Genomic DNA, 15087 nt, shown 5'->3' with positions numbered 1-15087 from the left:
AACAAAACATATATTCCTTTTACATAATGGTAACCCATCCCATACAAGACAAGCGGTCATAAGCAAGCATAATGCCCTGAACAAGCTTGGCTCATGACACAAAGCCATGGAAGTGTTCGCGCGCACGCGCACGCGCATGTGTGTGTGTGTGTGTGTGTGTGTGTGTGTGTGAGAGAGAGAGAGAGAGAGAGGGAGGGAGGGAGAGAGCAACAAATTTCTAGGGACTCAACTAAGTAACATTCCCTCCATAATAAGGGTTTTCACCTAGACTGCAATCCTTAACAAGATCCAATAACAGTGATTTGCTTTAGAGAAAAAAACAAATAAAGCCCTTTTGCCTAATGTGTGCACTTTTATCAGTGAAGGAATACTTGTTCTCATTTGTTGCCATATCCTCCCTTTCTTTGCAATTAGTTGTTTGGTGTTTCAAGGAACATTGGGTGCATCCATCTTTGTTGGAAAGTGTTTATCGTATTTGATTTAGGGTAGGAAGGCTTTTTGGAGATGCATGGTTTTCACAATTATTTGGTGTATTTGGTTGGAGCTTAGGGCCAAGATCTTCTTGGGTTTTGTGACTTGCTAGTCTAGTTTGGCATAGGGATGATTTTTCTAGTTTCATAGCAATATTCTGTTAATAGCTTTCTCCAACTCATTTGCAGAGAGATGAGAAAGCTTTGATGTGTGAATGTGGTGATGATGTAGTGTTTTTTTCTCTATCATTTTGCTTTTCTTTTTCTTTATAAGATACACATCCTCATTGCAATTTTTTCCACTCTTAATAAATTATTCATTTATAAACAAATATTATGAAATTTTGACACATCACATCTCCAAGTTTCCAAGAATCTTCTTAAAGCCATTCCATATGAAATTCCCAATAGATTTCAATAAAAGCTCGGAATATTTTATATCTCAGAATATAATATCAAAATAGAGTCCTATTATATTTTGATCCTACACTGAAAATTCAAAAGTTGATGCTTGTATAAAACATATTAAAAACTCATCATAATCATAAACTTAAAATCATATTATAAGCTACGAAAAACTACCCAGTGTCAGTATCATATTTTGAACAATAAGAAATTTTGACCTATCAAATCTCCAATGATCTTCAAACCTAATCCATATAAAATTTCCCATATCTCAATAAAAGTTCAGAATATTTTATATTTCCTAATTTAATTTCAACTCCAAATCTGGCTCCTATCACAGTAAAAAAGAGAAGCTATGCATGGTCAAACCCTTCAACAAGGCATCTCATAAGCATACAACCTTTCCTTCTTCTTCCAAATTACTATCAAGTCTAGAATTTAGCAAAATGACAAATTTCTTTCTTTTTTCTACTTGAGAGTCAAACGACAATACAAAGACCATTGTCACTCAATAAGGCATGTACATCAACATGTCCAAAATGTAATACCATGTATCCTGTTGAAGAAAATTATTCACAAAAATAAACAAGGAAAAAAATCCATGATGGCAAATTACCTTGTTTGTCTCAGCTAGTGTAAGCACTGTAAGTTGCTTTAGCTTGAGGACTTGATCAGGATTCAATTGCAAATATCGGCCATCATTAGCTACAAACAATAAAAGTTTCCAAATCATAACTTCATCACAACTCCTCTTACACAAGAACAATTCAATAAACTTGAAATAAGAGAGGTAGGAGACTTATATTGTCCATATAGTTATCCAACAGCAATTTTTCAACATAGCTTTAACATTTTTATGGGATAATAAACCATCCAAGCATTTACTACAATGATCCAATAACAAATAAAATTCACAATTCATGCCATACCTAGCCACTAATGGAATCTTAGAAATAGAAAATGCATAGAAATCAATGCACAAAATTATCCCTTAAACTACGGCATACAGAACAAAACTAAGCGAACATTACCATCTTAATCAAAAGAGCAGGCTTATGGTATCAAACTAGGATCCATATCCAAACTTTCATTGCAAAAATTAAAGAATGAATTATTGGTAGTTATAAGACACAAGAACACCGTAAAAATGTTTAGACAATCTTACATATAAATTGAGACTAAACAAGGGCGAACAAAATGGTTGATATTTACAGCCCCCCCCCCCCCCCCCCAAAAACATGTTAAGCATTAATTTTTAAACCTAAAGGAAGGCTATTCAGCACACCAAGTTTTAGGTAATATTTTACCACAATACATTTGCATGAAATTGGAAAAAAAAAAATGCTATTAAAAAAACAGTTTGAGAATGAAGCCAAGTACAAAAATAACTAGTACAAGCAGAAAATAATCCTCTTTTCATGTTAAAATATTATATATATATATATATATATATATATATATATATAATACTTGGATCAACGGTAAGGTTGCTCCACTATGACCAGTTGGTCACAGGTTCAAATTTAAGGAAACAGCCTCTCTGCATAAAAACAGTAATAAGGCTGCATACACTGTAACAACCCTCCCTCTACCCTCACAAAGCAGGGAACCTTGTGGCCTGGGGACGCCCCTTTATAGTTAAGTGTGGGAAGTAGGCAGGTTCATGAGTTTGAATCCTTCCCTAAGTCACATTCAAAGAACCCCTTGGTGGAATTTTGAGGACTCTCGCTGTTTAAAAGGAAAAGGGTAAAAGACATTGACCTCCTTTGAGGTTAAGCAAAAAGACAATTACCTCCCCTGAGGTTTCCAAAATTCCAAAGACTTCCCCTAAGGTTTCAAGAATTCCAAGGACCTCCATTAGGATTTGCCAAAAAGACACAAACCTCCCCTTGTTGCAAAAAGACAAGTTCTTCAAGGGCAGGTCTATGTCTTTTTAGCAAATCTTAGGGGAGGTTCATGATATTTTTGAAACCTTAAAAGGAGGTTTTTGGCATTTTTGAAACCTCAAGGGAGGTATCTGTCTTTTTGTCAAACCTCAGGGGAGATGAGTATTTTTGGTCAAAATATAAAAAATAAAAAATAAAATAAAAACACTTTAAACAATTTCCTCGTCCACCTTTATTTTTTTAATCAGAAAAAATAAAAATTATTAAATAGAGGCACTAAAGGGATCCACCCAGGTACAAAGGAAATAACAAAAGAGAAACATCCCTTGCTGAAAAGTATCAAGAACATCAAGGATTACAAAAAAGCCCATCCCAACCGACCTAGAATGCTGGCTAGAGATCATAGCAATCCAACATTCCATGACAGCCTGAATAGGGGATATAATTCCTTCAAAGTTCCTTCTATTCCTTCGTCTCCACACCACCCAAAAAATAGCAAGGGGAATGAGGAGAGACATTTTCTTCTCTCCCTTATTTGATCTTAATCATCTCATCCCTTTACAAGCCCATAATTCACCTCCCATAGTAGCTGCAATAACCCACTCCTGCTTTACAATAAAGATGGCTAAGTTCCAAAATTTCTTGGTGAAGAACAATGTAGAAGGATGCTAGGAAACATGGATACATCAAAAGAGGGGAAGTGTGGTATCGGATACAAATACATCTCCAATACAATTAGATATATGTCTGACATGCATCCATAATTTTTGTTATAATTTTTTTTGATAATAAAAGAAGGTCTATTAGATAGAGACAAAGAAATTACAACGAATGGGGACAAGAAGTCCACCCCAAAAGAATAAAATAAAATAAAAATAATAAAAAAGAAAATTAACAATTAAACGAGGAAACCCCTCTTCAATCCTTTTCCTTCATAGTTCACCGAACTCTTCAAGTTAGCTAACTCCCTTTGACCCTTTTTAGCTCTATTTTTACACCCATCAAAATGCACTTCATTTCCCCCAAGATGACAAAATTTTAAATCCAATACATCTATGAGTTCTTAAATTTAAAAATTCTTCCTCGAAATCTCCTCCACTATTGTTGGTAAAATATTGTCCTTGCGCTGCAGCTCATTATCTAAATCTTCATTTTCAAATATAGGGACCCCCTTCAATCCTTCCAAAGGGGATAGGTGCACATATGACATGTTGGGACTCGTGTAGATATGTTTGGATACATGTGGGACACATTTTGGCTTTAGGATGCAGCAAACCCAAAAAAGAAAAAAACAGAAAATATTAGATTCGAAAGGATCAAGAAGACAAACATGAACTTCTACTAATCCGCTCACAACTTTTGAACCTCCCTCCCAACCTCCATCATCAAACACCACAGCCTAGAAGGAGAAGACGGACATGAATGAATTTTGAATTAGTGAACCCTAGCTCTCGCAACCTTCAAACCTCTCTCCCAACCTCAACGGCTAGCACATGCTCGGCAATTTGAGAATAGCACAACCCATCCATAGCCTCAAATCCCTCTATCCTTCTTGATCTCTCTCGCTCTGCCTCTCAAAGGAGATGTAGAATAAGCTGGGGTCATCTTGATCTTTACTTGACCAAAATACCCACACTTGAACCTTTGGATCTTTATAAGCATGAATAATTCTCTATACATGAATAAATAAATATATATGTATGCATGTATGCATGTATCTATGTAAGTATATACATGCCATTACCAAACATACGTATTATTGCAATCGTCAATATTTTCATTTAAAAGGAAAAACATGCCTAAATATATATTTTCTATATTAATTAACCAACGTATCCCAGTCGTATTGTATCCTTGTTTTTACAAAAATGTCATATCGTTGTATCCATATCATTATACCCATATTGTGTAATATCCGTATCTTGTACCCGTAGCATGTCATATTTGTATCTCGTATCCATATCAGTGCTTCCTAGGAAGGACGTGAGCAATCGATTCCTCTTGATCTAGGCATAAAATGCATCTATTGACTAGTGAGAGACCTTTTTTTTCTAAAGACTGTCCATGGTGAGGATTTTCCAATACTAGCTTCCCATTTGAAAAAAGCAACCTTAGTAGGGGCTGCATTTTGTCAAACAATCCCTTGACTGGTGAACTCCATGTGTTGGCTAATGAGGGGATTTTGTCACAAGCGACTCTGAAGATGGGAGGGAAAGAGGAGCTAATCTTGGATTTGCCACCCAAATATTGTGCCAGAAGGACACATCCATTTCCCACATGATGAGAAAGAAGAATTTCTCCAATCCTTTTCTATTTTATCTCCAAACAACTATTCCCCATGAGCTTCCTTTGAATTTTTTGAGGTCCAACCATTCTAATAGAGACCATACTTGACAGCAACGACACTCCTCCAGAAATGATTTTTCTCTATCATGAATCTCAAAAGCCATTTCCCTAAAAGGGATTTATTAAAGATAATAAGGAATTTGAGGCGAAGACCACCCTCTTGCAAAGGGTGTTTAACCACCCCCCATTTAACACAAAGATATTTGAAAACTTCGCCCATGTTCCCCTAAAGGAATCTTCTTTGGATACCCTCCAATCTCTTTGCAACCATACTGGGATAGGGAAAAGAGACGTGAAGTAACATGGGAGATTGAATATAGCACTTTTAATGAGATTAAGTCTGCTGCCTTTTGACAAAAAGTTCCTCTTGCCGCACCTTTATATGGTATTAGAAAAGTAAACGAACTCTTCGAAGATGATTCCTTTGGCATTTACATTTTGGTTTCTATTTCATCTACCATACTAAATTTTCTACAAAATATTTGCATAATGACTTGCTCTTCACAAATGATAGCAGTTCTTCTTAAAAATCTCTTCTGGAAGTTTCATGGCTTAACTTTGATTCAATGAAGGATATATCTTGTCAATATAAAAAACTCAAATAAACTCTAATCCAAAAAAATAAGGGAGAGGGTAAAACAGAGCCAACTCCTTTGAATTGTCTCTTCAATGGAAGATTGTAGCTTGGCTCTTCAATGACAATGTTTCCAAGCTTGAATTAAATAAATTCATAGGCATAGTTTTACCGTTCATCCTCAAAATAACATTCCAAGTACAGTTTTTAATGTCTAAATGACACCGTCAAAATGGCATTACCCATTCTTGGGGAATATATAGCAAACTGGAAAACTACAAATCTACAGTCATCTAGCAAGGTATGGTTACAAGTAACATTCTAATTCCCCAATGTTTTTTATCATTGTTTGGTAACATTCTAATTCCCCAATGTTTTTTATCATTGTTTAAGATTTCTATTGGGTGGTTACTAAGTTAGAGAGTGAGAATGCTTTTCTTGGTTTGGTGCCGGTGAGAAGAGGGATAGCTCAATGAGTTGAGAGCTTGATTGTAAAACTAAGGCTGGGTGAGCTTGGCGTCATTTTTTGGCCCTAAGAACATTGCAATTGAGGGGGAGTGATTTTAGAAGCAAATTCTCTTTGGCATAAGATGATGGAAAAGATAATTTGGTTTGTAAAAGATGTCAGGATGCTAATATTGATACTGGGGTTACCCATGAGAGTCCTTAAAAGTTCATTTGCTATCAACCACAAGGCCTCCCCAACAAATGCAAACTAGGAACCAAATATAGAATTCATCAAATAACTCCCTAGTCCCACCCACAACCTATGGCCCACAAAAACCTCTCCCTCTCCTCTCTATGCTCATCAGTGCTACAGCATATCACTATGGCTGCAATAGGCCACAAAGGAAGGGGATAAAAGAAGATTAGTCCATATTGAAGGGAAAATATTTTATCTTGAGACTAGATAGAGTGGGAAAAGGTTGCTTTTGTTCATTCTTGAGTGTAATCTGAATTGCAATAACTGGGTGAAGATATTTTTATTGGACGTGAATTAGTCATCGGATGGTTTGTTATTAGTGTTGGGAAGGCTCGGTCAAAAATATTTTAGCATGAGTTTTGATAGTGTCGATGCATCAGCGAAGCTAGGGAAGTTTTCAGAGCTAGGGTTAAGGACTTAGGGTGGAAAAATAAGGAAGTTCTATTTTTGGTGATTCCAAAAGTGGTGTGACAATTGGCAAGGTATTGTGCAAGAGTTTAGTGTGATGGCTAGTGTTGGCCATACAAGTAGTGGTGTTGATGTTGAAAAGGTACAGAAATGCTCAATCATATGGCCTGTAAATGACAGGAACAATCAAGCTTTTGTAATCTATGTGGGAATGGCAATGGACACCATGAAACCTGTTCATTAATTGTTGGCCACCAGCCATCGGCATTTGGGGGGTTACAATTGAATCAGATATCAATAGGATTTCCCCAAAGAATGATAGTGGAAAGAATAAGGAACAGATGGAACTGAATGGGCCAAGTTGTGTAACTATTGTTTTGGACTTGGGCCAAATATTGGGTAATATAGGTCTTATAGAAGTTAATTCTCAAGTGGGCCAGGGTATGCAAGAGAGCATGCACATTGCTCTAAAAAAGTGCTCCAAAATCAAGTTATTTTCGTGAAGGCACATGTTGCTGTCCAATAGAATTCAAGGTCCGAACATAGAAATGGAGGCAGTACAGGTAGATATCAGCCCTAGGAAATATTACAGCAGGATAGTTGCGTAGGTGAGGCTTCTTGTCTTCTCCAGCGAGAGACAAAAGTGCGGGTGGGCATCATAAGCATTCATCTGATGGGCTGAGTGCAGGGGGGGGGGGGAATGTTTTGAACATTTGAGATTTCCAAATGTTTTTTCTATGGAGGATAGAGGTCAGGCAAAGGTTTTAGGGAAGCAGGAAGTGCAGATGGAGGTTAATTTTGTTGTTCATCAGATTGGTGTTACAGATAGTGCGAGTTGTTTCTATAAATGCAAAGGTAAAGACGGGTATGCATACAAAACCTTTGGTTGACGGAAAGTCAGCAATGTCAAAGCTATGAAGCACATGAAAAAAAGGAATTCCTCAATTGAAAGGCATAACAGTGCATAAGTGCAAGTAAAGTTCCGAAAATAAATGGTGATCATAGTTTTTATATTAAGGAGCTTCTGAGTAGCTAAACTATAGATTCAATAAGGTGGTTAGTGAGGAAAAGAAGGAATGGGCGATCAGGTTGATGATGAGAGGGCACCAGATAGTGATTTTTCTTGAGATGGGGTTACTTATATATGAGGTTTGTGGCCAATTTGGGTATGGATCATAGTCTCTTGAATTATTGAGTGATGATCCCTATTTGCCTCCAGCTCCACAGGATGGTTTAGAGGGCCTTTTTATTTTTGGGGATGATGGAATAGGCAAGAGAGAAGATTGAGCAGACTGAGGCAAGTAATTTGCCCAACACTAAGTCCTGCACTCAGCAGCTGCTGAATAAAATGGGCCTGCAGTAATCTAACTCCATGGGCAATGAAGTCAATTTGGATAGCAGTAGAAGTAATGCTAAGAAGGGGCGATGGGAATTAGAAAATTCGCAGTGCACCGTTAACTATCATGGAAAGGGATTGAAAAGGGGTCTTTTAATTTGATTTGGTCTTTTCTTAGTTTTCTTTTTTAAGGATTTCTCGTCCTTCATTGACCATATTTCCTCTCTATCTTAATATATCTTTATTTACCCCCCCCCAAAAAAAATTTTCATTTTGTGGTGTGCTCCTTTGTTTTAAGAAGTGGTGATGGATCTCAAGTTCAACTTTGGGGAGGTATGTGGTTTGATGACTCCTTTTTTTTTGTTTCTTTTCCTAACCTATATGTACTTATTTTCTGGTTTTGAAAAGGAATTTGGTTTCTTGGAATTTCAATTCCATCAAATCACTGCGATAGAGAGCCCAGAGCTCTCTCTATTACTCAGCAGTCAGCATATTGGATTCTTTTTTGCCGCACTTTCATAACGGGCACTGCAGTTTGGACTTTGGATGGTTTCCACTTTTTCCTTGCGAAGTCCTTACTCTCATTTAATTCAGTCTCATACCCCTTTTTCCTCCAGTCAATTGCATTCAGAGAACTAAGGTTCTAAATACAGTTAAGACTTTGCTTAGTAGTTTTAATAGAGTTGTAATAAGAATTTGTAGCAGATACAAGACTATAAAAAGGCTATATCACCTTATGACAATTCACATTCTATATTTTCTTGTACTGTCCTACAATCTGAAGCTTGTTTAATAGATTGTTTGTCCACGTTGCTTGAGACTTAGGTGTGCCTAACTGCACCATGGACCTCTACCAATTTCATTCAAAGGTCTTAGATCGAAGCAGGATGCTAAGAAGCTCTAGAATAGCTCGACCTAAGATTTGTTTTTGAGGCATAATGATGTCGTTTCATCTCCTTTTGAATATCTGATGGCCTTGTCTTCTTGGGATTTCAATTTCCACTGATTCTTAACGATAGGGAAGCAGAGGATCTCTCTTCGACATAATTTTTGTTGGAGAATTGTCTTCTTTCCATTAGGAGGGATAGTCATTCTTAGTCTTAGATTCTTTGGGGATTTATTCTAGCAAATCTCCGCTCCATAGAAGTCTTTGCAAGGCTAGAGTTCCCTCTAAAATAAAGGATTTTATTGGTTGGTTGTTCTTAATAGAGTTAACACTAACAATATGCAGAGTAGGACCTTCAAAGGCATTTTTTCTTGATGTCTCACTTTGATGGTTCAGAAACAGTACCTCATCTGTTTTTGCATTGTACTTTTTGTTTGGACAATTTGAAATAAGCTTTTTGGTTTACTAGGAGAGCATTGGGTTTGTCGGGAGTCTGTGGAGGATTTGTTGACCACATGATTTCTAGGTTTGATAGGTGTAAAGATGCTGGTGCATTGTGGAGATGTTTGGTTTTTGCAGTGTTGCAGGGAATATGGTTGGAACAAAATATGTGCATATCCTCTTTGTTATGCAATAGTATTCATTATTTCACCTCACTTCGTGTTTTGTTGCAGGCTGTTTTAAAGGAATGAGTTTCCAAATGTTCAGCAGGACTGTCAGGCATTGTTATTTTGATTTTTTTTTTCTCTTTCTTCTTTTGAAAATGAGGACTTCTTATTCTCCTTATTGTATATTCTCTCTTCTAATAAAATCATTTTTCTTATCAAAAAAAAATAATTATAAAATGAAAAAAACTACTCTATCTCAGCTCAAAGATTGACTTGATTAAAGGATGCTTGCAAGATAAATGAGTAGAGGTGAATTAGATACTTTACCTTGTCAAGATTTTAGACACAGCCTCAATCTCAGCTTAATAAACTTAAGGGTATTGATAGCCTGTGCATGCAAAAAGTCAAGAAATGGAATTCAATCCATGATTGACTCGGCCAAAGGAATGTTTGTCAAACAATGAACCAAGCTCTATATCTTTTTTTAAGCTCATTTAATTTTTTCCAATCCAAGCTTCAACAAACCAGTCCTCAACTCAATTCAGCTAAGGACATATAACTATGCGTATTTTAGGCTAATGCAATCACAAAAATAAAGTTGAATGAAATTTCAACATTATAGAAGGTCAACATGAGGCAAACTGGTAATATTATTTTCTGAACTTCCCACCTTAGAATGACCCAACTTTTATGCCCAATTATCAAATTTCAAGCTTCATTGTATACTCAAAATATGTAGAGGGTGAATTACGCTAATGTCCCTTAAACTTTGTCAAAAAATTTAATAAAGAACTCCCTGAGATTTAAAAAATGGCACTATCCTCTATAACTTTCAAAGTATAAAAATACTTATACCACCTTGTTTCTTGGGCATCTACATAAAAATGAAAAGCTAATATGTTGCCTTTCTTCATAGCTGGCACCTAAATTATTGAATGATTTGAAGAAATGAACACAATAGCAAATACTTAAAACATCTTTCCACATGTCTACATCTTCTTTTCATAGGTGCATCATCTTGCCAACTTTTTTGAGGATCAGTGCCAGCATGTGCATTGAAATTCATCCAAGAACTGTCCATGATCTTTTCCTTGACATTACAAATTCTTTTATTTACTATTCAAGGGGTAAATTCATTAATAACATCTATATAACTCCAAGGTTAACGAAGTAAGGGTGTGAATGTCGTCATACGATGTCATTTTTTGAACATAAGGAAAGTCTACATCTTTTTAGCAAATCTCAGGGAGGTCAATGTATCTTCTTTTCTATGAATAAATAAATCAATAACTTCTATCCAAACACCTTGGGTTAAATATTCACAACTGAGTGACGACAAGAAAACATTCTAGAAAAATTACAACCATTCCACAAATTTCCTTTACCAAAGCCATTTAACTTTTTTCAAAAATAAGCCCTTCAAACAATTTAATTTAATGTATGATAACTTCATAGTAAGTCATCATTAACTACTTAAAATCTCACCTCCAACCACCATAAATATTTTCATATATATTCTCCAATGCTCCGAAAGAACTCCATTGAAGAATATAACAATTTACGACATAAAATCAGATGGACCTTCATCTTAAAAGAAACAAAATACCAAGTAACAAAATGTAATGATACAACGTTAGAAAAAACATTTGCATGCTTACTCTTGTAATCACTCCATGTGCCATATGCAAACAATCGAAGCACGTCAAGGTAGACGGAATTCTCAGTTTCTTGGAGCTGCATTCAAGATCACTAATCAAAGCAGGAAGCATTCATGCATAATCTAACCTCTTGACTGTACTATAAGCTAAATGGGATTTATTTAGGGGATATGTAGTAAATCCTAATGGAAATACAGTACCAGGTATTTTTTACAGATAGACATAACCAAAAATACGGCGGGAGAGATTAATGGATACAATAAAGAACAGCAAAACTAGAGCCTACACTCGTCTATCATATAAAAACTACACTCATCTAACACCAACTTGGCTTACTTGGTGTGAATTTTTTTCTTTAAATTTTGAAACAGAACAATCAAACACAAAATATATCAGCACTATTTTAGCCAATTACAGTGCTCATACACCGTTACAGTTTTTGCCCACCATACCATTGCAATTTACACGTCAAGTATCGGATTTAATACATGAGATGGAACTAAAAATCATTAAATAAAAAAAATAACTGTCAATGAATCTCTCGTGTGTTACAGTGCTCATACCATTAAATTTCCACTAAAACTAGGGCTCGAGCATAGACCCAAAAACTCATAAATCACAGGGGCATGAAGACCCAATTGTGCCCATGCAGGTACACCGCTGGCTGTTTCCCTAAGTATGGCATCCAACAAAGTTGCTAATAGAAAATCTAAGCCATGAATAGCACTCAAACCAAACCTCAAGAACGTTGGGGACGGCAAGAATCTCAGAGAACGCGAAGAGCGACGGATGTGAAGTAGCCTCAACAATTATAGGTGCGAGGGCAGAGCCCTTGTGACTCGAGGCCTGCTTCGCGAAGTGATCGATGAGGTCTGCTTGCTTTTGTTCAATATCCATACTTAAAAAAACAAATTGAAAAGAAAATGGAAATTTATGGTGAGAGCGAATGAGCTGGGGACATTGAGTAGGAAGAAAAAGAAGGGATTCAAGTTTGATTTGCAGAGAATGGAGCGAGGTTTTAGGGCTTAGGAACTGTGCGGACACACAGAATGCTCTCAGCACTCCCTGGCAAACGCTTTGTTTTCATGGCTCCCTTCATTGCTTTGTTGTTGCGTTTATAGGGGTACCACCGAACAGGTTCCTTCCTAGAAGCTCTTTTCCTTTCAACCATTTCTAATTTTCTATACAAAAAATAAAATTATTTCTTAAATATCAAATTTATTTTCTAAATAATAATATAATTATCTTTGAATTTGAAATGACCTTTCCCTTGTTGAATTTTTGTGGTTGGTGTGGATAGAAATTGGACCTTGATCTCCACATTTATAGACAGCTAGTGTAGGGCACGTGTGATACATGCGTACATCCTACTATTTTAGGGTTTAATAAAAAAATGCTAACACTCTATATGTTTTGGTACATTAAAGTCTAATTTTAGTAAAGCACTTAAAAAGGTATAATTATAAATTACAATTAAGCATTGAGTATAAGTGAACACATATCTAAGTCAATCATGTATGCACCAATTTTGTACTTTGTCGTACCTTATATTATCTCATATTTAAAATAAAAGTTAAAGTACACTGGTAGTAATTCAAATCTCGAATAAATCAAAACTCTATAAAAATGCATAAAAACATTTTCTAAATTCCACTTGATTTTTTTCCAAATTATTGATCCTCTATAACAATATTTTGAAAGTATCCATATATTACAATATTGCTAAATAAAAAACAAAGATAGAGTGAAAACACAGTATGCATCCAAATTAAACAAAGGTTTGTTGTAATATGAGCATATAGATGGCAAAGACTTTAGCTCTCTTGGTGGAAGTTTGAAGAAACAAAAATAAGAAGTTGTGTTCAACATCATATTATCATTTGTGTCAAACTTTAATAACAAAGTAAGCTTAAGGAATTATGTGCACTATGAGATGGTATATTGCAACTGAAATGTTCATGGTTATATTCTATAAAATACCATGTAGCCAATATAAGGATGTGTGGAGAGGTGATACTTCCTTCTTCTTCTTTTATGCCATGAATGTAACAATACAAATTTTAACATCATTTCCTCTATTTTTAGGGCATTTTCATATTTTAGTGAACTTCCAAATTTCAAATTTATGTTGATATCGATAATTGTACAGGTATCAAGCATTTGAGTATTAAAAAATAAAATTATAAAAATAAATAAAAACAATACACACTAGCAGAGAACAACGACATCACAATTGCGAAGACTATATTGATGCCTAGAGTTGCTCTGATACCAAATCGGGGCAAGATCGCTTTTCAAATGCAATTAAATAGGAAAATTGAATCAATCACTTTAAGCAATGGATAGCATTATGAACAAGAAAATTTATGATGTGAAATGTGACGCCCCGAACCCGCCAAGTGGGGTCCAGGTGCCACGTGTTCCATTTACCTGTATCTGATACTATAACACCAATTACGCAGCGAAAAAATAAACTAACATCCATTATAACATGCCAAAGTTCTATATATATATATATCCCAAAATATATATATATATATATATATTCTCCAACATCCAATATTCACAATTATACAACTCATAAATCATAAATATAATACAGCCTAAAAATATATCCAAAGTTGTACCCTCTCTTTAAACTTTTAGGCTAGCCCCGAGCTCACTCAATTCGATCACGCGGAGGTCCTGAAAAAGATGAAATTCATATCGGGTGAGACACATCTCAGTACGACGGAATAGATTAATACCAGTGTGTGGCTATCATGAGGTTTGTGTACAAAATATAATCGTCATTTACAAATTAATCCATAATTATGAAATCATTCTTTGTCCCTACTCACACACATACAACGTATTTTATTAACGAGAGTCTCCCAAGGATTAGGGTGATTACCTACCCATACAAGTAGCATCCCTCTACTCTTATACCTTATGCAACTGGGTATGGTTACAACTGATGCTCATCAGGGCACTTACCTTACTCGGTAAGCCCTCAAGTGGATGGTTTGTATCGTATTCACACACATTCACACAATTATTTATTAGTGAAGGTTCCCAAGGATAGGGAAGATTACCCGCACATACAAGCAGTTTCCCTCTGCCCTAATACGTTATGCAGCCCAGTATGGCTATATCCGATACCTATCAAGGCACTCACCTTTCTCAGTAAGCCCTCAGGCGGAGAGTTTACATCGCCCCAAACACACATACTACTACAATATGTAATACACTTATTACTTGGTTACATTACTTTGTGCCTTGTTATCTCTGTAATACTTATCTTTTCATAATCTCAGTTTTCACATTTTTCAGTATTTCACAACACATAATCTCATTTCATAGTTCTCATCTTTTGTCTTCACATACTCAGTATTCACAGATAATTCACATACACTACTATCTAATATTCACTGGTTAAATCAACAATTATGCATTTAGAACTCACTGTCAGATGGATAAACACTGTCATGCTTCCCCCCATGATGGGTTGTGCGACCCGTAGGCTAAACTTAACCCTGGTCGACCCACCAGAGTTAAATCAATAACAACCTCTTTAGCCTATAAGTCAGATTGTTCCCATACTGGTCTAGACTCCAGGAGGACTCTACTCTTCTCAGCAATATCGACCATCCCGTCTCCGCACTCTCTCTAAGACGTATGGGTGCACTAAATCTTTAGAAATCATGCGCAACAGTACTGTGCCTACTATGGTCCACCGGAGTTCTCAAACCATAACTTGCAATTTAACTTTCACATTTAGCTCTGTTTTAAACAATCACACACAATATATATTCTCAACGCATTTAA

At 35.9% G+C, this 15087-nt stretch overlaps 1 protein-coding gene across 4 annotated transcripts in view; it reads right to left on the bottom strand.

Moving 5' to 3' along the window:
• Positions 1 to 12456, bottom strand: part of LOC131165750 (COP9 signalosome complex subunit 7) — a 37287-nt gene extending 24831 nt beyond the window's left edge. For 3 of the 4 annotated variants that reach the window (XM_058123783.1, XM_058123780.1, XM_058123782.1), the window contains exons 1-3: positions 12019 to 12450; positions 11281 to 11356; positions 1492 to 1580 (exon numbers count right to left, since the gene is read on the bottom strand). In XM_058123783.1, the coding sequence (XP_057979766.1) occupies positions 1492 to 1580; positions 11281 to 11356; positions 12019 to 12177 (324 nt within the window). In that variant the 5' untranslated portion in view covers positions 12178 to 12450. Of the gene's footprint in view, positions 1 to 1491; positions 1581 to 11280; positions 11357 to 12018 lie in introns of all 4 variants that reach the window. The other variant, XM_058123779.1, reaches the window with a different exon arrangement.
• Positions 12457 to 15087: the final 2631 nt, after the last annotated feature.

This window comes from Malania oleifera, chromosome 10 (genome assembly GCF_029873635.1).
Source record: "Malania oleifera isolate guangnan ecotype guangnan chromosome 10, ASM2987363v1, whole genome shotgun sequence".
Classification (NCBI taxonomy): domain Eukaryota; kingdom Viridiplantae; phylum Streptophyta; class Magnoliopsida; order Santalales; family Ximeniaceae; genus Malania; species Malania oleifera.
Note: the sequence above shows the minus strand (reverse complement) of the source record. Positions and strands in the feature narration are given on the sequence as shown.